At 36.7% G+C, this 25498-nt stretch overlaps 1 protein-coding gene across 1 annotated transcript; it reads right to left on the bottom strand.

Moving 5' to 3' along the window:
- Positions 1–7670: 7670 nt before the first annotated feature.
- CD1H11orf58 (chromosome D1 C11orf58 homolog) lies at positions 7671–19890 on the bottom strand. Its single transcript, XM_042907316.1, has 5 exons — positions 19698–19890; positions 14809–14892; positions 11799–11859; positions 10087–10196; positions 7671–8709 (listed from the first exon to the last, which is right to left on the bottom strand). Exons 1-5 carry the CDS (start codon positions 19758–19760, stop codon positions 8479–8481), a joined length of 549 nt encoding a protein of 182 aa, XP_042763250.1. The 5' UTR covers positions 19761–19890; the 3' UTR covers positions 7671–8478.
- Positions 19891–25498: the final 5608 nt, after the last annotated feature.

Here is a 25498-nt window from a genome sequence, read left to right as displayed (position 1 = left end):
TTGAATTTCCTTATAAATTTTAGAATCAACTTGCCAAGTTTCACCCCCCACCCGCAAATGGATTTTTTTTCCTATTGAAAATGAATTACACGTAAATTACTTTAGGGAGAATTGTATCATCTTTGTAATGTTGAGTATCCTAATCCATGAACATGATATATTCCCTCATTTATTGGGCCTTTAAATTTTTCTTTCCAAATGTTTTATAGAAAGAAAGAATTCTGCTTCTAGCAATGGTGGACAAAGTAGATGTGAATCAACTTTCCCTCTGCAAACAAATAGAAAAAGAGGCTAAAGTACAAACAAAACAAAACAAAACAAAACATATTTGAAGCACTGGAGAGCTGTTAGATTTCTGTATGGAACCAAGATCCAGAGGAAAGGTAGGAAGCATGAGGTAGGCATTTGGTACCATTTTCCCCTCAAGGTGCATTCCATTTCAATAATTGTGGCTGAGAGCCTGACCAGCTCTTTAGCTTTTAGTCTTCAAGCAATTGTTCTTTGATAGACTCCCTTAGTCTCTCCCTGTTCGTGTGCACTGCAGGAGTCAGCCAAGGACCTAGGGAAATGGCTTTGTATAGATTTGGGGCTCTACAGCTCCCCCATCTCCAATACTCATCCTTCCAAATCCCAATCTCTTTGACAGCCTTGAATGCTGGTCTCTGTTTCTTCCACCCAGTGAGTCTGCTACTTCTGTTTACGCTCATTTCCTTTACTGTGGTTGGAAAATGACCTCAGGGAGAAAGCGGGGTTGAATATGGAAATCACTGAGTGTGCTTCCTTTCTCTCAATGACCAGAATCCCTGTGTGGGTTGGCCAACACAAATTTCTTTACCTTTACCCTTGAAGGGTATTTTCACTGGGGATAAGATTCTAAGTTGGTGGATTTTTTTTTTTTTTTTTTTTTTTTTTGCCAGCGTTTTGAAGGTATCATTACATTGCATTCCAGCTGCTTTTATTTATGTTGAAAAGTCAACTAGCTTATTTTTGGAATCTTAAAGATAATGTGTCTTTTCTTCTCTGTGCTTTACTTTTTGTCTTTTTGGCTCACAGCACTTTTACTAGAACATGTCTAGATGTGAGTTTGTCTTATCCACTTTGGAATTCAGAGATCTCAAATCTGTGAATGGATATCTTTTGTTAGTTTGGGGAGATTCTTTTATCTCTTTAAAAGTTGATTTTTCCATATTCTATTTTCTCATTAAGGGACTTATACAATTGCATGAATGCTAGCTCTTTTTACTCTTATTTCCCTGCTAGGAAACAATACCTCATTATGCAAGAGAAGGATTTGACAAATCAATAAGTCTTTCTCTTACTGAAATGCTTTTGCCACTCAAATCTCCTGTACTCTGAAGTACAGGACAGCATCTGACATTAGCAGTGGCAAAACCCACAAACCATCATGGAATTTGGACATAGTCATCTTTTGTTTTAAGGACAAAAGGCAAAGTATGTGGAGGATTTTCTAATCACAAGGTTAAACATTTAAGGTTTTAGGCTGCACTATGCCAGCCCTCAGTGGCAGGTTCCGTGTGATAAAGGCACCTACATGCTCTCTGATAAATATGTATTTGTGATATGCAGGGCCCTCTAAGACATGGCCCCAAAACAGAAGCCTGTCTTACCTGGGTTTAAGGGTAGTGTTTCTCCATCTCAACACTGATATTTGGCCAGGTAATTCTTTGTTGTGGAGGTCTGTCCTGTGCATTATAAGATGTGTAGCAGCATCCCTAATCTCTACCCACTAAATATTAGTATCACCTCCCAGTAGCAATAAACAAAAATATCTTTACACATTGCCAAATATTCTGTGGGAGGTAAATCCCTCCTGGTTGAAAACAACTGGTGTAAGGATAATACTCCAGACAAGAAAGACCCACATGGTGAAGTTCCACTTAGAACTTGGGGCACCTGGGTGGCTTGGTTGGTTGGGCAACTGACTCTTGATTTCAGCTGAGGTCATGATCCCAGGGTCATGGAATCAGGCCCTGCTTTGAGTAATGCACTAGGTGTCGAGCCTGCTTGGGATTCTCTCTCTCCATCTGCCCCTTTGCTGATGCTCTCTCTCTGTAAAATAATATCTTTTAAAGGATAGAAAATAAATAAAATATAATATAAAATAAAGTTCCATTTGGAACTTAAATACTAGTAGTCTGGTTTATAAAAGCACATAACCAGTTTAACTAGAGACCATGGGTTATAATGAGTTGCGTGTTTTCCTTTGGCGTTGAAAGGAAAGGCTTCCTGTTTGGAAGCTTGAAGCTAAGTTTCATGTTTACTACTTAACTGTAAGCCTCAGTTTTCAGGACTGATCTTTTACTTCTAATATAACAATTCTTTTGGAAATGGCTTCACATAATTTGAAGCAGGCAGAGTGTCTCCATTTGAATTCAGCCTTAGGAGACAACATCTTGGTACTGGTAATGGCATAAGAAATACTATTCTCAGCAGAGCAAGTTAGGCTCCTTGAAGCAGCTTTGAGGGCAGTGAGCAACAGTTTGGGGAGATGGAAAGAACAGGGAAGGCATTGTTGGGTATCTGTTGGGGGCATACCTTGTGGGCAGCATACAGGTGTTCCTCTGATTTATCCTGTGCCAGAAGTAATTTCTGAGAGTGGGGTAGGGAGCTGAAGTCCCGAAATCAAACTAGGGGGAGAGGGGTTGAAGCAATAATTTGAGTGTGATAAGTTAATGACTTCCAGTTTGGGGTCATTTCTTCTTCTTTTGGAAATCACCCAAAAGCAATAAGGAGAATGAGAAATGGAACTGCAAACTCCAGCTTCAACAAACCTAGGAGACATCTGAAACTTGTAATTCTCAGATGGGTGAAAGAGTTGAAAAAGCAGTGAATATCGAATGGGAATACAGGAGAATGTTTGCTTCTGAAGGATCCTAGAAACCTAGCTAGTGTCTTCTCCAAGGCAAGGCTATTTGCAGGAGCAGTCTGTTAGAGTGGCAGGAAAGAGAAGAACTCCCTCCTGTAGTATATGATCTTCACTGGCAGGGCTAGAAGGGTTCACATACATATAACTCTGGATCATGGAAAAAAAAATCTGCTAGCTTGTCCCCTTGTCCATATGAAAATCCTACAAATACCTGGGAAGAACTTAATTTAAAAATGAGTCATCAGTTTTCCTCATGTAGGTAAACAAATTCCATTCTTCCAGGAAATCATTCTTGACCCCTCTCACATGCTATATCCAGTCTTCTGACAAATACTGATGACTCTACTTTCAAAATATACCCAAAATTGATTTCTCATTACTTCCACCATTACCACCCTAGTCTAAGTTCCTGTGCACACCTAGAATACTGCAGTGATTTCATAATGTGTTCTCAATTTTAACATTTGATTATAGTATTTCTTTCAAACACAGCTGCTTAAGCTACATTAGATCATGTCACTCTAATCAAAAACTCTCTCCAATATCTTCTCAGATAAAATCCAAAGTTCATACCATGGCCTGATGATCTTATTCCTTACTGCTGTCTTTGAACTCATCCCACAACTCTTTGTGGCCCCTAGCTTATTCAATTACTTTCACTACATCCCTTTATCCTGTTTTTTTAAAAATATTTATCCCATTTGATATGTTTATTGTGTCACCCCTCCACCAGAATGTAAGCCTCATTAAAGTGGGGACTGGTTTTGTTCACCACTGTACTCCCAGTGGCTAGAACAATGCCTGACACATAGTAGGTGGTCAGTAAATATTTGCAGTTGATAAAACAATAAAAAGGAACGAGCACAGGCATTGTATGAGGATATTACAATAGAGAGGAAAAGATCAAGAAAAATAGACAATAGATGAAGAGCACCAAAAAAAAAAAAAAAAAAATTGCCTCAAAGTAGTTGAGAATTATGATCAAAGATTTCATGATAACCTTATCTCTATAAAATAAGAGCAGACATCAGAAATACAAGAGGATATGATGAAACAACAAAGAATGAAATGTGAACTGACAGAACTCAGGAAAAAATTACAATTCACAAAGATGAATATAAAATTGGAATGATAGAATGAATATACAGTGCTCCACTCACAATAAGGGAGAATACAAAACAGGGATTAAAAATAAAGAAAAATGACGTGGAGATAGGAGATGCAACATGCACATAATTGGGAATTCCTAAAGGAGAAAATTTCCATTTTCTATTTTTATAGATGAAAGCACTGAGAAACCCCGCTCATATGAAGAATCAGTAATAGGTTTTAGAAACTTTTAGAAACTCAATCCTCTGAACTCTTGGAATCTAGGTCAAACATCATGTGATCTTTCATCAAAATGCATTTCTAGTATATCAGCTGACAATTCACTTTAACGCTCTACTAATTTTATTGAAGGCATAGAACTGGAAACTACCTGACTTCCATTCAGACTTCAGTATCAACAATATTTCAAATTGTCCCTTTGTTTGGAGCCTTGAAAGACTACCCACTAGGAAGGAAGATTAAACACTGTGAGGTTTGGAATGGTGGAGAGGTATGTCCTTTCTTTCCTCTACTGGAAAGTCTACCTCTACTGGAAAGTCTTTCCTCTACTGGAAAGGAGAGGTAGATTTCAGGGAGGTCAATTTAGGAACAGGAACATGTGGATGTATAAAAAGTGATTCTGTTGAACCCCTTCATGTACCCCAGAAGTGGATATTCATCTGAAGACTGCTAGTTAACAATGCCAAATACTGCTAACAGGTCAAGAAAGGAATTAACTGAAAAATACATTTTAGGAAAATGAGAATTATTGATTTGATGAAAGTAGTTTTCAAAGAAATCGTGCCAAGGTTGGGTAGAAACCACACTGAAATGAATTGAGGAGGGAGAGAATGGCAGGAAGACAGTAAAAGAAGCAAGTTATTAAAATTGGATGTGGAAGGCATGAGATAGGATCACAAAAGCCTAAGTATCATCTAGGAACAATTATTTTTAAGATATGTAATACTGGGGGGGGGGGTACAGATATTGACAAAAACGGGACAATAGACTGAGAGATTGAAGACTCAAGGAAAATTAAAAGTATTAGGTTCACAAGAAGATGCAAAGAATTAACTATAGCTAGTATTTATTGAGCACTGAATACCTCCCAGTGTGAAAAAGCATTTAATGTGTTTTATCAGATTCTCACAGTAACATGGAAGGTAGTTGCTATTGCTATCCTCATTTAACAGACAGGGAAAGGAGATCCAGAGAGGTCTAGTTATGCCCAAGGTCACTCAGCGTATTCACTATGGTGGTAGAGCTAGGCTGTGACCTAAAGGAGTGGACCTTTTCCATGGTTGTGAACTTAGAAGGTGAAACTTCTAGGAATTTTTGCCTGATAAAATCTATTTCTTATGTAAGCTAGAAGGCAAGGAAGGACATGTTAAGAATGAAGGAGAAAAGAGAGGGTCACAAGTTTATGAATAAAGGTTTTAAACAATCATTAAGAAAATGGGAGAAGAGTTGACTAAACAGTATTGATAACATGCAGCGTTGATGCCACTAACGCTTTAGTAATACTGGTTTGTACAGTTGTTCTTCTCCAGAAATAATCCATAGAGGGCTGGATATATCTAGGGATAGGATTTTCCAGGAAGGTATGACTGGAGATCATTTAGGATACTCTTAACGATATTGAATTGATAGACCAATTAAAAATCTAGACAGAGCTTATGAATGACAATGACCTAATTTGAACAAGTGTAAAGGAACAGAACTATCATGATCAGAGGTAATTTCTAAATTAGTGACTTCAGAGGTAAAGTTGTTTATAAATATTGGAAACATCCAGGATATGGTTGTTGTGGAGACAAAGTAATGGAACCAAAGCTCTGTAAGAAGTGGTCATTCAAGTTTAACCAGGTAGTTGAAAATATTTCAAGATTTACTCGAAGAACGTGACCTTTCTGTTCTCAAACTATTGTTTCATCAGAAAAACAATCACTTCAGACTCTCTTCTGTAACTTCCTTTCTTCCAGGTTTAAAAATTACGGATTTGAGGGGCGCCTGGGTGGCGCAGTCGGTTAAGCGTCCGACTTCAGCCAGGTCACGATCTCGCGGTCCGTGAGTTCGAGCCCCGCGTCGGGCTCTGGGCTGATGGCTCGGAGCCTGGAGCCTGTTTCCGATTCTGTGTCTCCCTCTCTCTCTGCCCCTCCCCCGTTCATGCTCTGTCTCTCTCTGTCCCAAAAAAAAAAAAAAAAAAAAAAAAAATTACGGATTTGAGGACTTTTTACCTATTAATACACACAAAATTGGAAATTGTGTTCCTGAAAAACATTTCAATAAAAAGACTAAGTCATTGGCGTAATAAACACTCAGAAGTGTATTTCAGGTAAGAAGTTATGACAGGGCAATTTGTCATTAAACTTTTGAATAGTCTTTCATCGCACAAAAATAATGTTATTTTCCCACCTCATACTTTAGTAGGAATATCAAGATGGCATGGCATCTGTCTTCCTTTAATGTCCCCCCCACCCCCGAATTTATTAAATTCAGGGGAGAAAAAAACACAACCCTGATGTTCATGCTTAAAAGATAGCCACGATGTTTAACATGCTGCAGGGACACTAGGCCATATGGTGTCCTAAATTTATTCCAACCCTGAATTATGTAAATGTGCAATAATATATGAATTGGAATAAGAACTTCCCTACTTGGACAAGGTCTTCCAGTGTAGTTATTTTAGAGGAAGGTTCTTCTGTTTACATATTAAGAATCACGACTTAACCCAGTATATTTAAACAGTAAGTTGATGAAAATACTTTTTAAAACGTAATCCTGATTTCTCCCTTTTCCATTCTTAAACATAAGTCAGCCTTCATTTACTACTTTAGTTGTAATAAGCAACCCTAGAAACTAGATATTTGAAAATCTGTGGCAGGGACGCCTGGGTGGTTTAGTTGGTTAAGCATTCGACTCTTGATTTGGCTCAGGTCCTGAGTTCGAGTCCTGCATCAGGCTTTGTGCTCATAGTGTGGAACCTGCTTGGGATTCTCTCTCCCTCTTTCTGCCCCTCCCCCATTCACACGCTCACTCTTGCTCTTGCACTCAAACTTAAAAAATCTGTGGCCAATTGAAATTTGAATAAAGCGAAATGTATTCAAACCAAGTATCTATTAAATGCCATATATCCTCTCCACTACCCACTGACTTGATATTTCACTCTGCAGGGTAGCACCTATTATAAAACAATATAAGAACTAAGTAAAATCAAAAGCCAAATGTTGGGGATCTGATGTATGAACAGATTATATAAACCAGTTATCACCTGTTCTAGTTGCTTACACTCCTAATATTTTAAATTTCAAAGTGACATAGGAATTTTTTTTTAATCCAGCACATCCAACACATACTTAAATATCTAGATATATAAAAATTCACCAGACAGATTTTACTCAAGCCTTTGAACATGTTACTTAGAAACATTTGGACCCAATTATTCAAAGATCATTGACTAGCCCATAATGCAGTTTGTCAGTCTGCTATACAGATCAACCACATAACACCAGTCAGAGGTTTCTTCTCTTACTCCCACAGAAGCAGCAATAAAATCAGAAAGCAATACTACTTTCCAGTAATTTGATAATCGAGGTAATAGTATTGGGATAAAATGAAGAGAATTTGTTTCAGGTTCTTCAATAAGCCTATTCCTCATTTTTAGATAATGAGGATAAAGGTATCACAAACCAAATATGGGAAACTGCTTTTCTTTATTGAGGGCTTAGGAAGAAAATTAACTTTGGTCACATATTACCATAAAAAAAAAATCCAGTTTTACATATTCCTAAACAGGACCAAATAATCAGAGAAATAATTTCTTCTGTAAAAATTGGCCAAATTTATCAAAAATCTAACATACAATGTAATTCAAATTATATAAAGACTGCTTGGGATCATAGCATTCCAAAATGTATGATAGTTGCAACTCCATCTTAACCAGTGTGAAAGTATTTGCTCTCATGTTGCTTTGGTCCAAAAGAGTAGAGCTGAATCAGGAAGAGTAAACTAAGTACCTAATCTTTTGCAAACAATTTAGACTGTTATTGGCAGCAGAAATATCCATGATGAATAGTTCTACTATAACAAAGTATGATAACTGAATATTTTTCATGAACACATTACAGTATCAGATAAACTTCTTATAAGAGAAAAATATGAAGGAACAAAAAAGATGAAACAGCTACCACAAAAGTGTCTCCCCCGTAACTATCTGAAGGGGTAAAAAGGTGAGATTAGAGGTTTGATGATGCTAACATGAAAAGAAATTGAGTATTGTATTTATTTCTTATTTTATACAACTCTTACTCTTTACAAAAATGGTTAATAGTCATGCCCATAAAAGTGTAATCCATGGCATCTGAAAGCAAACACTCTTTGTAATTATTTAAAAGGGCCTTTTTAAAAATTATAATACAAAGGTCTGTGCTCTATAAGCAGTCCTCCACTGTGCATTATAACAATAAGGCTTACTTTTAATACAAAGACTAAGTGTTTGGGAGTTATGAACCACTGGATTTAACAAACATCATTTTATAGTTGCTTTTTGCATCTTTTTTGTTTTTGGGATCCTCCACTTCATCAGGGTGCTCAGTAGCTTGGAGTTCTTCAGCAGATTCTTCTTTCTCTGACTCTGAATCACTTTCAGAGTCATCTGGACTTTCAGGATCAGGTGAATCATCATCATCATCATCATCTCCAGCCACATCACCTTCTCCATCATGATCTTCTACCTATAAACATCAACCAAAAGGCTCTTCTTAAATACGATTACCCAGGACAAAAAACTGAGAAAGACCCTAATTTTTGTCACAGTCTTAAAACAGCTCCCTCCCTAGCCATTACAATCAAGTTTTAAGACTGCTATTATGATCAAGAGCTGCCAAGCGAAGACCTGAGGACTCCAGCATTGTCATGTTTTACGTATTAGGACTTAACCAGGATTTTGTTCTAAGAAACAGCTTTGAACGGAGGGCCTGAGTGGCTCAGTCAGTTAAACGTCCAACTATTGATTTTGGCTCAGGTCATCATCTCAGAGTCGGGAGATCAAACCCCGCATTGGGCTCTCCATTGGGCACGGAACCTGCTTGGGCAAGGATTCCTGCTCTCTCTCAAAAAAAAAAAAAAAAAAAAAAAAAAGAGAAAAAAAGAAACAGCTCTGAAGACCACTCACCTGCTCCCCTCCCTCTAGTTTGAAAGCTACTATATCTTCCTGAAACAATATATATTTTTTGAAGTAAATAAGGCAAGTTAACCACTGACTCATGGAAATGTGGAAAAGTTATCAATGTTTTATGTATGATATTACTTTGGAGTAGTTAACCGGTAGTTATATTATGAATAAGGATCATGGAAAATAGAGAAAGAGGGGCACGTGGGTGGCTCAGTTGGTTAAGTGTCCAACTTTGACTCCGGTCATGATCTCACAGCTTGTGGGTTTAAGCCCTGCTTTGGGCTCTGTGCTGAAAGCTCAGAGCCTGGAGCCTGCTTCATATTCTTACACTGTGTGTCTCTCTCTCAAAAATGAATAAACATTGAAAAAAAAAAAAAAAAAGAGAAAGAATCTCCTAAACTAGTATTTACAGGAAATACTTCCCCTAACCTGTATGTTGTTCATGCTTATTAAAGATATGCCCTGATGTATCTAAGTAGAATTTACAGTAAGCTTCTATCAGAAAACATCTGTAAAACTCACAAAAGTATCTCTTCCCATTATCTACAGACCTGTTTGGGCATACAGAAAATTAAGTAACTGTATAAAGAAAGCTTTCTACATAGGATTCTTTTTTTTTTTTTCCAAAAATTTTTTTACACTTATTTATTTTCGAGAGACAGAGAGAGACAGAGCGTGAGCAGGGGAGGGGCAAAGAGAGAGGGAGACACAGAATCAGAGGCAGGCTCCAGGCTCCGAGCAGTCAGCACAGAGCCTGACGCGGGGCTCGAACCCACGAACTGTGAGATCATGACCTGAGCTGAAGTCGGATGCTCAACCGTCTGAGCCACCCAGGCACCCCTCTACATAGGATTTTTAATTGCTAGAGTAACCTAACAGATATAAAGATATCAATTTAGAAATTATCTTCCCATTTAAAGAAAATGTTAATTACTACCTCACTGAAGCCAAGTCCACAATGTCGTCGATATCTTCCTGATAATTTACTGTCCATACTTTGCTGATATTGAGACTCCAGTTCTTCATTAATTTTCTTGTCTTCTTCCCCTGCATGTCCAGTGTACTTTGGTTATGTTTCAGTCAAATTAATAAAAACATTTGATTACACAAAAAACCCATATTACAGATGCTATTATATTCAGGGCTGATTTCTCTGTGACTAATTTTATAATGAATTTTGTGGATAGGTTTCTCTATACCATACGTAGTTACCTAACAGGCATAAAATAATTGAAAGATGTATTTATGATTACTTCTTTAGTAACCAACCCTCTAAACTACAAGTGTTTATAAAAGATGAAGAACTTATATTTTTTTATGTGAGAACTTAAACCCAGACCCACAGTCTCAAAACTGAAGTTCAGATACTGTAAATACTAATTACTAACAACTTTGGGCCTTAGATGTTTTATAGTTTATTTATAGTATAATAAATAACCGTTCTCTTGAAAGTTAGAGTTTTCTCCCACATTCAAAAAACCACCAACAAACAAAAGCTTCTGTCTTTGAACAGAAACAATGAAAAGGCAGGCAACTCTGTTCAGAGAATGGATAAGTAAAATGACACTGTAATGGCTCTACTTTCTTACATATCAGTTTACTGAAGCAACATAAATTCCTTTAAAATTCTGTTATTACATACCATTTGATGCATTATTTTTATATATACTGTGGCTTATGTAAATTATGAAGCAGTATACTAAACTATGAACTTACTACTCAAGAACTAGAGCATTACTAATGCCATCAAAGCTTTGTGAGTATGCCATTTTAATTTGTAAATGAGAAATTTCACTTTAATCATAAATGGTAGTGTCTGCATTATTTTTATTCATAAATTCTACAGTTTTAAAGAATAAATGCAGCAGTTAAATAGTTTTCCATTCTGCCAAGCTCAGGGATTCTTTTTGCCTTTTCTACCAATGCAAATCAATTTAAAATAATTGTTTAACATTAGAAAAATGAAACACCTATTAATTTTCAAAAATGTGCTACATATTCTAGGTCAGTATAAGGTGAATTTAAATAACTTAACTAGAAGATTTGTTAAATATGATCCAGATCATTATGCCCTGTTATTAATAATGTCCAAGATTAGGGTCAATTTTAAGTAGGAGAAAATTTCATTTGCTAGCAGCCTGAATTCAAATCCAAACTCTTCATTTTCGGCTTTTACTTGAAAGGTTTTTTATCTAAAATTAAAAGTTAATTTCTTCAGGCTTTGCAACAAGTTTATATTCTTTAAGGATTTCAAAATAAAACTTAGTGAATAAGTTCAAAACCAGTTTAATATACCAACTAGAACACCATACGTTAAATAATTTATAAAATAAAATACATAAATTCAATACATACCGTAATTGGCATTATGAGTCATAAAACCTCACTATAATTAAAATGTTATAAATCAGTAAAAATGAAGACAGAAAAAAGTTTCTTAGTTAGAATATCATTGATATATACTCTCAAATATTTAAAAACTAAAGTATATGCTAATTATTACATGATATACACGTTTACATATACATTTCCAATTCTAATATTTTAACCACGAATACAATTATACAAGTCAGAATATCCTGAAATACATACAAATATTTCATATTCCAAATATAGCATTACCTCTTAAATTATATTTTACTTTCTTACCTGTTCGGAAGTGAGATGTTGATTTGTGATCGCCTATAACAAGACGTCCAGTATGTTCTTTCTGTAAGAAAGTAGAAAATATACTAGAATTTGAGACCACTAATTTAAAATAATTAATGAGTGTCTACTATGTGCCCAACACTGTTCCAGGCTTCTGGGATACAGCAAAGAAAAAGAACCAAATTGAGATCCATAGCTTTATAGAACTTACATTCTAGCAAAGGTAGAGATAAGGAAGGGAAATGAAATCAATAAGCAAATATATAGTACGTTAGAAGCTTGTGTCATTAAAACAAATACACAGAGCAGAGAAAGGAAGTAGAGAGTATGTTGAGATCATGCTGGAATTTCAAATAGGATAGAAAACTAAAAAATTGAGTCGATATAAACATTTTTGTTCCTAAAAGGCCAATTAATGCGTTGCTTTAACTCTCCCACCTCCTCTTTCTGATCCTCAGGCACATCTCACAGGGAGAAAACAAATGAAATTATTTAGCTAGATAAAAATGAAGTAACTGACAGACTTATAATAAACAAAAAGTATACAAAATAAAAATAATCACTATATCACAATCAAATATCCAGCCATTATTTGACTACAATAAATACCCTATCTTAAACTGTCAAAAAGAACAGAATTTAAAATAATCTAATTCTATAAAACATAAAAATAAATCCTGATTCAACATTACTAATTATCAGGCTACATAATTACTCTCAATTACCAGTTACAACCCACTCTTTATAGTTCATATAGATCAATGACTCAATATACTGCTTCTTTAGATTGCAGAAGACACCCCATTAACAAGATTTGAAAATATATAATGCATCAAGTTATTTGAGGATGAGGACAGCAGTGCACTGGTCTATTTATACTTTCAGTTGGTTCTCCCTCTGACCAGTAAAATACTCATGGTAGCTGGCTAGGCTTAGGAATATAAATATACTCGGTGGCCACAAAACAGAATAAATCTAAACAGTCTATATAAAAGATCAAAGCTACAATCTTGCCCTTTCTAGGAAGAATTTAACATATGCTAAAGAAATGAATTACTAGTAGCCAAATTTCTTCTTCTTAATTGTTTGATTTGTTCTCCCCCCCCCCCCAACCCCAATTTTAATGAGATATATTTGACTACTGGTAGCTAAATTTCATACACTTTATGTTAGGGGATTCTTCCTAAATACTTAAAGAGTTTTCATTCTACTAGGTTGAGTATGCCCCCTAAATTATTACTTTACATACTCTTAGCAAATATTTTATTTGTGTGAATCAAGAGTAACTTCACACTACTTTCTAGGATAAATTACAGATTAAAAAATTTTTAATGTTTATTTTTGAGGAGGGAGCATACATGTGAGTGGGGGAGGGGCACAGAGAGGGAGACAGCATCTAAAGAAGGTTCTGCACCATCAGCACAGAGCCCAATGTGGAGTTTGAGCTCATGAACCGTGAGATCACGACCTAAGCCAAAATCAAGAGTTGGATGCTTTACCAACTGAGCCACCCAGGCAGCCCAATAAATTACAAAATTGTTGGGAAATCTGAATTAATGAGATATTATACAAATGAATCCTTATTTAGGTCTTACTGTGTTGCATGATGTCTCCCTACCCTGAACCCCATTGTTCTAGTCTGGCTAACTCCTCTTCGTTTTACCAATTCTATTTCTGGAATGCTTTCTTGTACCATTGAGGCAGTTGGCTACCCTTGTCTGCTGATTCACAGCACTATGCGCATAGTTCTTTCACAGCAATTATAATTCTACATTATCTGGTTTCCTCTACATGAAGGCTCCAAACATGTGTTAATGATCTATGTGATCCAAGACCTAGTATACAGTACCTGGCACAGAGTAGACAGCCAATAATTGTTGGTTAACGAGTAAGATAAAAATGTGTGTCCACACACAGACCTGTAGACAAAGGTCCACAGCAGTACCATTCATAAGAGCCAAAGAGTGGAAAACCCCAAGTGTCCATCAACAATGAGGGGATTAAAAAAAATTGTTGGTAAAATATATGAATGAATCCCTGTATGAATAAAGACAAAGCGCAGAATTTAGTTTTGACGAACTTAACCGACTGAGCCACCCAGGCGCCCTGTTGACAAGCTTAAAAGAGAAAAGTTTTCTTATTTTATCCACATTTGGTTTGCACAAAGATTTTTGGGACAATGTTAGGAAAATAAATTTACTTGCTTATACAAAATAAATACCTAGAGATACCTGTATTTGCATGTAAAAATTATTGCTAGGAACAAGAGGATATTTTCTCCACTAATGTTTTCCTGGCACCCATGGCTTGTATTTCCTACTGTGATAATGAAACTGAAAGGGATTTCAAAATATACTGAAAATTCTAAAAATTAAGTTTTGGGGGCACCTGGTGGTTCACTCAGTTGCGCGTCTTGACTCTTGATTTCAGTTCAGGTCATGATCTTAGTTCATGAGATAGAGCTCCACATCAGGCTCCACATCAGGTTCTGAGCTGACAATGCAGAGTCTGTTTGGGATTCTCTCTCTCCTCTCTACTCCTCCCCTGCTTGCACTCTCTCTCTCAAAATAAATGAATAAACATTAATAAAAATTTTTTTAAAAATTAAATTTTTGATAAAAGCTTGGTTACTACGTCAAAGGCTGGCAAGAGCTATAAAATATGAAAGGACTACCATTTGGTCTCCCCAGAAATACCTTCTATTAAATCATTAGGCTAACAGATAGCCAATCATAAACTTTGTTCCACTGCAATCTCCTCAAACCAAAGTTTTTCTCTGTTCAATCTCTAAGCCTTACTGCCCCGTGGCACTGAGAATCCTATAAGTGGTTCAGAAATAGTATACATTTTAAGTGCTTGGTTAGGTCAGCTGTGTTTCCCAAAGCCAAAAGTAATAATGCAGACCAAGAAAATGAGATCCAAATATATTGTCTGGGTCACTCAACAGACAAAATAAGGGCATTACTTTCACAGAAAAGACTTTAAAAAATACATACTGTTTGATGCTTACCTTTCCTGCGCCCATAAGTCTCAAGAACTTTTGTTTTCTTTCCTCATTACCTAAGTCTGCTGCTTCCCAATTGCTAGATCCAAGCTGCAAAAGAAATTTGCCAATTAATTTTTTTGCACAATAAATACTTAAATATTTAAAGTCTACCCATAACTCCCAATGAGTTTTTTTTCCCCCCTCCCTGTCATTTTTAACTATAAACAGGGCTCACTGTTTTTGTTTAGGAAGTTAAGCACATACATCATATTCAAACTTAAATATACTCCTTTTCTGTTACCTCAAGGCAGAATCCTTTAGTTCTTTCGCAGCCAGAGCTCTGAATTCTCAGAAGTCTGCATTTATCAGAATCACCTGGAGGGTTGTATTAAAACCCAAACTACTACGCTATAACCCAGGAATTTTAGATCTAGTAAGTGTGGGGTGGGGCTCAAGGATTTCATTTCTAACAAATTCCTAAGTGAAGATGATGCTGTTGATGTTGACATGGGAACCACACTGTGAGACCTACTACCTTAAAGCCTTGCAGGGCCCTAGAGTACCCAGGATTTTGAACCCAGAGGCTGCCACAGTTGTTAGTTGGGCTTTAGTGATATTCTAAGAACAGTGTAACATCAGAATCTAATGGACCCAATTTTAGGTTTTCAATTTCTATTTTGTGCAGTTCTAGTTATCTGTGAGGATTGATATGTTAAGACTTATCAATTCTTTCCTAAAGGTCTTCTGAAGAACAGAAAACTTATTTTAAAAAACAGTAAAACTCATTCTACCCTATAATTATCAAATGGTCAGTTGAGCCCTTTTACAAATCTAAGAATTACAGAATCCTAGTGATCATATTTTTCCCTACATTTTGAAACAAAGGTAGGAAATATTTCATTATGATTCATTAGTTATTGCCAACTATGCTAAAAATGACTAAAAAAGAAAATAGAAAAATGGTAGAAGAGTTTTCTCATGTTGTCCAAAGTACTGCATCATCTTTCAAGATATCACTCCTCTGTTGTGTGCTTCTAGCTGTCATGGACAGAGTTGAGAGTCCAAAATTTTTCACTTCTACTCCTAATGGCAACTGGGTAAAAAGTGAAAACTGACAGCAGTCATTTCACAATTATTAGATGAATAAAATGAATGCAAAATGGTAGGTAGTGTACCCTAAACTAACAATGGCAAAATTAACTGTATATGCAAAACTCTTAGACTATGAATTTTTGGATGATGAAGCACTAGAAGACTTTTCTCCAACCCAGGAATCAACAAGAGACAAAGGAAAAAAAGGAAAGAAAGAAAAAAAGACAAAAAAATATGGCACTCTTATCTAAAGAGTCATTCAGCAGGGAGGACTTCATCTTGCAATACTGTGCAATAAGAGCCTGAACTATCCTGTTTTTCTAAAAATATGTATGCCTGTTTCATCTCTTATGGTATTTATAACCAAAATTTACTTGATAGCATTTGAAACTGGACAGTGCTGAAGGCAGATATGTATACAAAGGTGACTGGAAGAAATGTGGAAATGAAAACATTCATTGGATTCAACTTTGTAATTGAGTTTATAATCTAAAAATGAAAATGTTTAAAAATATGGAGCAAAGATGACAACCCCCGTTTTCAACACAAAATCATGAGCACAAAGGTTTAAATTCTTCAAGTATTGTATTTTGATGATGCAAATGCTAGAACTGCAAACAATAATAAAACTAAAATCTATTAGAAATTTAAAATCTGAAATTATATGTTCCAGTTTTACACACAACTGACAAGCAGTTAGCTGTATTCAGAGGCTGCTAATCATTTTGGGTAAATATGTCACGAAAATCAGGAAACTGTGTAACAGAAATTTGGGTTTGCTATGTTTACATTCATATTAAAATTTTCAATAAAATTTTTTTTGCTGTCTTTATTCTTCTGGGAATTATCTGTAGCAGATTTACAGAATATAAAAGAAATGATGGTGACCATTTCTCTGAGGATATGAGAGTTAAAGTATTTGTACAACAATGGACACTCACTGATGGTCCTTTAAATTCCTTTTGGTTGGGAGCTTATATGCTTTCATGATTTTGGCTACCTAACTTGCAGAGCTCTACTTTCTATCTGACAACTCATATCTTTTTATAAGCCAGTTAGTTCTTAACTATTTCTGGCTGAACATAGTTAAGAAATAAAAGGCAAAGTACTAGTGAAGCTTAAGTTCTGATTCTCACTACATCACTTGCTCTTTGTGAGCCTGGACCTGGCATTTAATTTCTTAGTTTTCATTCCTTATCTACATTAAGAAACTTCTTTAAAAGACTATCTTAATAACAAAACCCAAGAACTGCATAGTGTTTTACAACTTACAAACGACTGTTCACTTCCATTCTCTCAAGAATCCATTTAATAAATAAGAACACTGAGGCAAAGGGACTTAAAAACTTAAGTTGCTTACTCTGATCCTCTTGCCTTAAGTTTTTTGCTCTTTCCACATCATGTTGTACATGATCAAATGGGACAGAATACGTGGAAGTACTTTATGAACTACAGTTATAAAAGTTATGGAATCAAGGTAAAAACAAAACTGTCTAAAAGTCAAAACTTTTCTGAACCATTTCTATTAAAAGAGCAAGTATCTTCAATGTCTTTACATAAGTAATCCTATCCTTTACAATATCTGATCCTAATGTTTTTTCCAATCAAGTCCTGGTTCTTCCTTTCAAAGACATTAGCATACAACACCAAGTACCTTGCCCAAATGCTGCATTCTCAAAAGCTCATGGGTGCCTGATAGATTCTTAGAGGGTCTCCATGAGTTACCACAATTAACTTCCCCTCTCCTCCTACTTCCTACATAGCTTTCATTTCTTCAAACCAATGAGACCATTTTTAAATTCTTTACCCTTAAAACCTTTTACTATAGAATTACAGTCAATTTACCTCCTCCTGAATACATATGCTAGTAACTCTTAGAATTTACTTCTAACACTGTCAGCATTTTCCTAGAGCTGGATTCCATGTTTAATACCTACTTTTAATATCTCTCAAAATGTGTTACCCCCATTTAATATGTGAGGTCAGTAGGCAAAAAAAAAAAAACTTTATCTTTTACATGCAATGGATGCTCATTAGAAATTGATGACCAACTACAACTTTAATTATAATTGATTTTCTACAATTTAGGTATGTATTTCAAAAGTATATTTTTAAAATTCTGTATACAGCATTTAAAATATTTTTAAAAGAAGTACTTAAAGATAACTCCCAATTACCAGTAAAATACTCACCTGAAAGAAACTGACTTAAAAAAAAATCACTATCAAAAGACAAGTTACTCTATTGTACTTTAACATAAAATTAGCAACATAATCATTTTTAGAGTCTGTTAAAGTTGCAGGGCCTAATCCTGAATTGCAACTATAACCATCTCCTTCAACTGACAATGCTTATAAAATTGGAAAAGATCTTAAAGGTCATCTAGTTTAAACTGATCCCATCAGACAGAAGCTGTTAGTTAATTACTTAATCCCTTTAACTTTGTTAAATTACCTAAATCAAGAGTTTTCTGTTAAGCTAAAAGATTGTTTGTTTCTGAGTCTAGCAAAACAGGTGCCACAGTTAAATACCACGAGGAAAACACTGTAATAGCTTTTAAAATGGCACCCAGGTTACTCAAATGCCTTTAGACAAATGCCTGACAAGTAATGGATTGCCATATTAACAAGATCTAAAGCCAGAAGCAGGTAAGAACATGGCACATGAAAAAAATCTCTCATTATGTAATTATTCACCCCCAAATCTTTACTGATTACTAATCTTTCTGCAGAGCTAAATTTAATTTAAGGACCTTGGTATTCTAGTCTTAACACCAACCACCACCCATCCAAAGTGGGGTGGGTCTTAACATCGTCTCATTTGCTACAACTTATATATAACAGTAGTCTTTAATGAGCTTTTTAATGGTTCACCAAGGAAGGTATTATGAAAGGCACTGAACTGCACTATAGAAATAAAGAACTCTACATGTTCAGAAATTAATAGTGCTTTAAACAATAACTGAAAGAAAACTAGATGTCGTCCTTTTATCATCCTTAAAAATGGCATTTCGATGCCCCCCCGCGCCCCAAAATTTCTCAATCAACGTTCCCAAGGCGTTTTATTCATTGTATGAAGGACCTAGTTTTCCGTTTACTGCAGTCTCCATGACACTGCGCTAAGAGCCAGGACAAATATACAAAAAGACTTAGGGACAAGCACCGTCCTTCATTTTTGAATTCCCAACATCTGGCATAGCAGTAAATATTTAATGGATTACTTTAAGGAATGGTTTGCTATTTAAGCTGACAAGCTTTGGGTTGGGGGGTGGGGGAGAAAGGTGGCTGAAATCAAAATGGGCTTCTAGGTCTTAACATCTTAGACCTCGCCACCATGCGTCAGTACGAAATTACTCCCCTGGTACAATATTCGGTTCAATACTGTTTTCCGTTTACTCTTTATAGTACATTGCAAAAGTAATAACGGCCGGAAAATCTGTCCAAACGTGCACCACATCTTGACATTGTCACAGGAGTATTTTAAACCTCAAACAGGGAGGATCCTGCCATCCCTATCCTAACTAGAAAGGCCCGACAAAGAAGCTTCATCAGCCCCCAAATAAGCTACTCGACCCTCTTAGGACTTCCTTTCTCGAACCCCCTTCCTACGCAGGTCTCTGGCTCTTAGGGTGTAGACCTCTTAAACCTTCCGACACTCAATTAAGGAAGGGAGACATTTCCCAGTCATTCTTCTGGTTCCTCCCCCTCGGCCCTCCCCCTTCGGGCCACCTCAGACGCTTCCTCTTGCTTAATCCACCCTTCCCGGCCTACCCCAGCCTTTAGTAGGCCTCAACCCTCATCCACTCCGCCATTGTTATTTACATCGTCGTCTGGGGAGGCTGAACGCTTCACCCCGTGCGGATGGGACTCCCTGGCAGCACTCATCGTTGCGGAGACCCCGACGGGCAACGCCGAACCCACTCGCCGTTCTCTTCAGCCCCAGCACCAGCAGCCTGCAACCTGCCACGGGCCCAAGCAGCGCCACTCCAGAACGCAGAGCCCCTCCAGGCCTTCTCCGCCACAGTCGTCACCGCCGCGGCTACTCGCCACTACGGAGCACTCTGGCAGTTGTAGTTTTCCGGCTCAATCCATACCGACTAGAACGTACGGGATGGATGGGGCAACTAAAACTACAATTCCCAGGAAGCTCAGCGGCGCAGATCGCGCTGTGTGGCGGGAGTGCCCTCTGAAGCTCCGCCTTCATGGGCTGGTGGAGGGAGCTTTCCCGCGGATGGGTATGGCGGTGAGCGTTCGTTTAAAGCTTCGTTGCCACAGAAAGAGCCTTAGCGGCTTCGTCGCCACAGAAAGAGGGTTTTCACTATGAGATGCTGCCCTACTGACAGAGCGTCTGTCATAGTTAAGCACCGAAGTTTAAATGTAATGTTTGGAGATTATTGAATCCTCACGGATACCCTCCACCCGCAACGAAACCCTTAAAAAAAAATGGCTTCTACTGTTTCCATCCTGGCGTTCTCTATTGCTCTTAAGGGATTTCTAGGTGATCGGCGGTGCGGCTTTCTAGAAGATTCTGATGAATATTTTTGCCGCTATCTCATTCTCACTGAAATGAGTTCAGTGTGGTGCTGGTTAATTGGCTATTATTGAAACTTGGGTCCACCTGAGGGAATTCCGTAAGCTGTACACACATCTCTGTGTGAAGTGACCCTCCCTGCTGGTAATTAGGCATTGTACCTTTGAGGCCTTCACCAAGTGGAGTCCGTCTCAGCCGGAAAGCCCTGTATCTTTTATGTTCCTTAAAAAAGCTTTTTTGGTGCGTTGAGGTGAAATTCACAACAAAATTAACCACTTTAAGGTGTACAATTAAGTGGCATTTGGTACATTCGCAGTGTTGTGCAACTATCACCTCTGTCTAGTTCCAAGACCCCAAAAGGTCGGCCCCCTGCCACCCCAGCGGCCACTAGTCTACTCAGTGCTGTATCTAAAGATTTTATTCAGATACTGAAGATTCATTCATGCAGTATTAAGGTATCTGAATGTTTGACCAGGCCTGAATCTGGCTACCTTCAACCCTAACATTCTGTCAGGATCCTTGTCCTTACTTACTCTGAAGCTTTCTGACCTTGAACAATATATTTTTTTTTTTTTAAGCAAAAATCAGTAAATCATATGATAGTATAGCTCTAGTGTGCATTTTGGTGATGAGAGCAGCCTGTGAAACTGCCAATTAGCTTCTGAATTTAGCAATTACTCTAGCTTGACTGCCTGTGTAGAAATGGTTTTACCTTTCTAGATTTCATATGATCCCTGTACCATTTACAGAACTGTGACCAGTGGAAGAGAGTTAATTTATGCAGTCATATATCCAAATTTTGCTCCTTTATTTTGGAAGCAAAGAAATAACAATGCTAATTAGGGTTATGTGAAAAAAACCCTCAGTCATATTTTATAACCAAGCAAGGGCACCTTAATCAATTAGATCTGTGGTAATAAAACATAAATCAAGGAGGGGAAGAGTAAACCCATGAGTAGAAAAAGTATTTTGGCGAAGTAGTTATTTGTTGTTTACTATGAATTAAAATATATATATTAACTGATTCTACAAAGATTTTGTGAATATACTTACAATGAAATTACAGTTAATTTACAGAATTTTCTAGGATGGACTACAGTTTACATCCAAAGGGTTTGACAGACTAAAAACACATACAGTTTATAACTTAGCTTTATAAATAAACAAATGGGGAGGCCGAATAGGTATTTTGGAACTGCTAAAAGAATTCAGAAGTAAAAAAGGACTATCAATAAGGCTAGTAGTTACTAAATACTTCTAACTTAAATTGGGGAAAGTCCAGAAGAGTTTAATGAGCTAGCAACCTGTCTTTTATTTCTTCACCAGAATTGTTGGCACCTGGATGACTAAATCTTCAAGTTGTCATAAATCAAGATCACAAGCCAAAGAGTAACATAGGAAATAAAAAAGACTGGATCATTTTATCAGATTTTACTGTTTCGTATACAGAAGGCTATATGGGTAAGGATGAAATATTAGTGTAATAGAATTCATATATGGCACAAAAACTCAGCAATAACCTTACTCCTTATTTTGTAAAGACAAGAAGATACTCTGTCCCAGGTATAACTCTGAAATACGTTCTTCAGGATTGTGACTGTTCCATCTTAATTTTTTGTTTCTGTATCTTCTGTTACAGCGCATGCCAAAGAGTAGTTAATAAGTTTTTTTGAATTAATACCGGAAGTATGAAGTTATATAATGTAACAGAGTAGTACCTCATATAAGTCCTAGAAACCTAGAAATGTTCTTTATTGGGTAGTGGAGACAAGGAGAGGATGGATGCCCTGTTACTGATAGCACTTTAAAATACTTTCCTGACCATGCCTTTTTCATTTTTTATATACCCAATGCTTTAGCATGTAGTTGGCATTCATAAATGTTGAGTGTGTACATTAATATTCCCTCAACCCAAAGCAGTCATAACTGAACATGGTTAACAAACCTAAAGAATACATAAAAGTTCTGATAAATATGTTCTGTACAAAAAACTTGCTACTGTGTTATCTGAGACTAAAAAAAATTCCTGCAGCCATTGTTATAACTACTATTTATTGAGTATCCATTATGCATCTTACATGTTGTTAGGTGCTTCTCAAAGCTTCACAACAATTTCCAAGGATTTTTATTTTATAAAGGATGAAACTTAAGGAAAGTTAAGTGTTTGCCCATGATCAGATAGTTAGCTAATGAGTGGATGGCTAATGGAGGATTTAGTCCTTAAGTCTGTCTAACTCCAAAAACCCATGCACTTTGCACTGTGCCAGTATAAATCAACATTTACATAGTGTGCTTAGTATGTGTCAGGCATTGTGCTAAATTTGAAGAAACCCAGAGTAAATAATGTATAATCCCTTACCTCAAGGAGTTTACAGCTTGGTCGGGGAGGAATGATTAAGTGGCACCAGTAAGTCACAGACAAAATGCTATAGGTGGTGCCTGGGTGGCTCAGTCAGTCAAGTGTCTGACTCTTGATTTCACCTCAGTCATGATTGTAGGGTCATGGGATCCAGCCATGCGTGTGGCTCAGCATATGGAGTCTGTTTGGGATTCTCTCTCGCCCTCTCTTTCTGTCCCTCTCCTCTGCTCACTCACTCTGTAAAATGAAAAAAAGAATTTTTTTTTAATGCTATAGAAGCAGTTCATTTTAGCTGAGGGAAATGGGGAAATTCTTCCCTGAAAGTTTTTGAGCCAGACCCTAAAACACTGTGGAAGAAGGGTGGGGCATGTATTCTGGAGTGGTTAGTGTTCTATGAAACTGAAATCTGATAAGCACAGAAGTATCATATTCTCAACAAAACTCTATAGGCTAATTAAATCCAGGCTGATCAAAGCCTTGAGTTTGAATCTCTCACTATGTGTGTTCAGGTTCAAATCCTCTGTTTCATTGATTTATAGTAACCTTTTCCCATGCTCTAATAGTTCCCAGTTAAATCCATTTTACACACCATAACCAGGCTCATCATCTGAAAATGGAATGTAGAGACTCTCCTGCTCAGAAAGTGCCATTTTGTACAGAATTAAGTTGGTAAAGTTGTTAAAAGTTGCCTATAATTGAGGGTCTATATTCGGACTTCAATCATCCACTCCGTCTTATTTTTTTTCTTTTTTTACATTTATTTTTCTTAAAATTTTTAAAGTTAATTTTTTTTTGAGAGAGAGAGAGAGCAGGGGATGGGTAGAGAGCGAGGGAGAGAGAATCTCAAGCAGGCTCCGCACTATCAGCATGGATGGGCTCAGTCCTACAACCATGAGATTACAACCTGAATCAAAACCAAGAGTCTGAGGCTTAATGGACTGAGCCACCTGGGTGCCCCTCCATCTCATTTTCTGGTTCTACCTTTTATTTATGTTGTTAGTCTGCCATCGCTAGTTAGAATAAAAGTATATGTGCTATAATAGAGCTATGAACAAAGATATAAGTCTTGCTGACTATTATATACTATCTAAGAACCTTTTGAGTAGAATCTAAGCTTCACATCATGATTTGTGTATAAACCATGACTCAAATTTTTGTTGTATTAGTATATGAATGGATGTGGTCAGAGAGGAGCAGGTTTATGTGGTAAGATGAGTTTTTTTAATTTTAGACATGTTAAATTTAAGGTATTAGTGGGATACCAACTGGAATTGTCTAGTAGGCAGTTAGAAATATGGGCTTCAAAGTTAGGAGAAGTCATAAATTTGGAAATCACCAATCTAGAGATGGTGGGTAGACTAGGAGAGTGACTGAGCTCACTCAGTGATCATGTAGAAAAGAGGTCCTTGGAAAAGGGGGTGGGGGGGTGGGGAGAACATTTAAGGGTATAATTAGGAAGAACCTGAGATTAAAAGATTAAAAGATAGATGTGGGACAGGGAGAGTTAAGTATCATTGAAGCCAAAGGAAAAATACTTGAAGAATGCATTGTTCAATTGGGAGACTCAGAGAGGAAACTTATCTTAAAGCTGATTTTAAAGGCATATAAGGGCACCTGGATGGCCCAGTTGGTTGAGCATCTGACTCTTGATTTTGGCTTAAGTCACGATCTCATGGTCTTGAGATTGAGCCCTTTGTCTGGCTCTGTGCTGGGTGTGGAGCCTGCTTAAAATTCTCTCTTCTTCTCCCTTTGCCCCCTGCCTCATTCGCACACGTGCTCTCTCTCTCTCTCTCTTAAATTAATAAATAAATTAATTAATAAAAAGAAAGGCATCATATAAATGGAGGGAACCATAGAGCCTAATGTAGAATACTGAAGACAAGTTATAAAAAAATAAATATTTGTGATTGATGATGGTTGTTGATGATGAGATGAATTCCCATTCTGTTCATGGGACATGTACATTTACCACATTGCTACTATAATTTGAATTGACATAAATATTGGCTTGATTATTTTACACATACCTAGAAACTTAAAAAATAGAGAATGAAACAGCAAATGCAAATGTATTTGCTTATAAAATTGCTTCCATAAAATTGTTGATATGTATCTCTAATTTGGTCATCTTTTTAAATTTTTTTTATTTTTTTAAATGTTTATTTCTGAGAGAGAGAGAGAGATGGGGAGGGGCAGAGAAAGAGAGACAAGGAATCCAAAGCAGGCTCCAGGCTCTGAGCTGTCAGCACAGAGCCCGCTGTGGGGCTAGAACCCATGAACTTTGAGATCATTACCTGAGCTGAAGTCAGATGCTTAACCGACTGAGCTACCCAGGCGCCCCATGGTCATAAGACCTTTATATACAAAAAGCAGCAATGTTCCAATAGTTGTTATCAAAGAGAATTTGTGACTTTAAATTAATGGTGATACCCACTTTTTTTTATTTGTTTTTTGTTTTGGAGAAAATTTGAGAATATTCTAGCTTATTCTCAAATTACTTTGTTGTTCTTGCCAAATATAAAAGTAATCTGTCAGTATGAGACTAGCTAAATAAATTATGGTAAATCCATAGAGTAGATCACCATGTAACTATGAAAAGGAGAGGAAACTCTCAAAAATTAAAAATAGAACTACCCTAAGATCCCAGTAATACACAACTGGGAATTCACCCAAAAAATCCAAAATGCTACACTAAATTAAAGATATACATGCACCCCTATGTTTATTGTAGCA

The sequence above is a fragment of the Panthera leo genome, chromosome D1 (assembly GCF_018350215.1).
Source record: "Panthera leo isolate Ple1 chromosome D1, P.leo_Ple1_pat1.1, whole genome shotgun sequence".
NCBI lineage: Eukaryota > Metazoa > Chordata > Mammalia > Carnivora > Felidae > Panthera > Panthera leo.
Note: the sequence above shows the minus strand (reverse complement) of the source record. Positions and strands in the feature narration are given on the sequence as shown.

Excerpts from the sequence above, each read along its gene's own strand:
- CD1H11orf58 (XM_042907316.1), bottom strand. The coding sequence starts at position 19,760 with ATGAGTGCTGCCAGGGAGTCCCATCCGCACGGGGTGAAGCGTTCAGCC. Across the intron at positions 11,860-14,808 it reads GACTTATGGGCGCAGGAAAG|AAAGAACATACTGGACGTCT; the intron begins GTAAGCATCAAA and ends ACTTTCTTACAG. Across the intron at positions 10,197-11,798 it reads AACATCTCACTTCCGAACAG|GGGAAGAAGACAAGAAAATT; the intron begins GTAAGAAAGTAA and ends CTGGACATGCAG.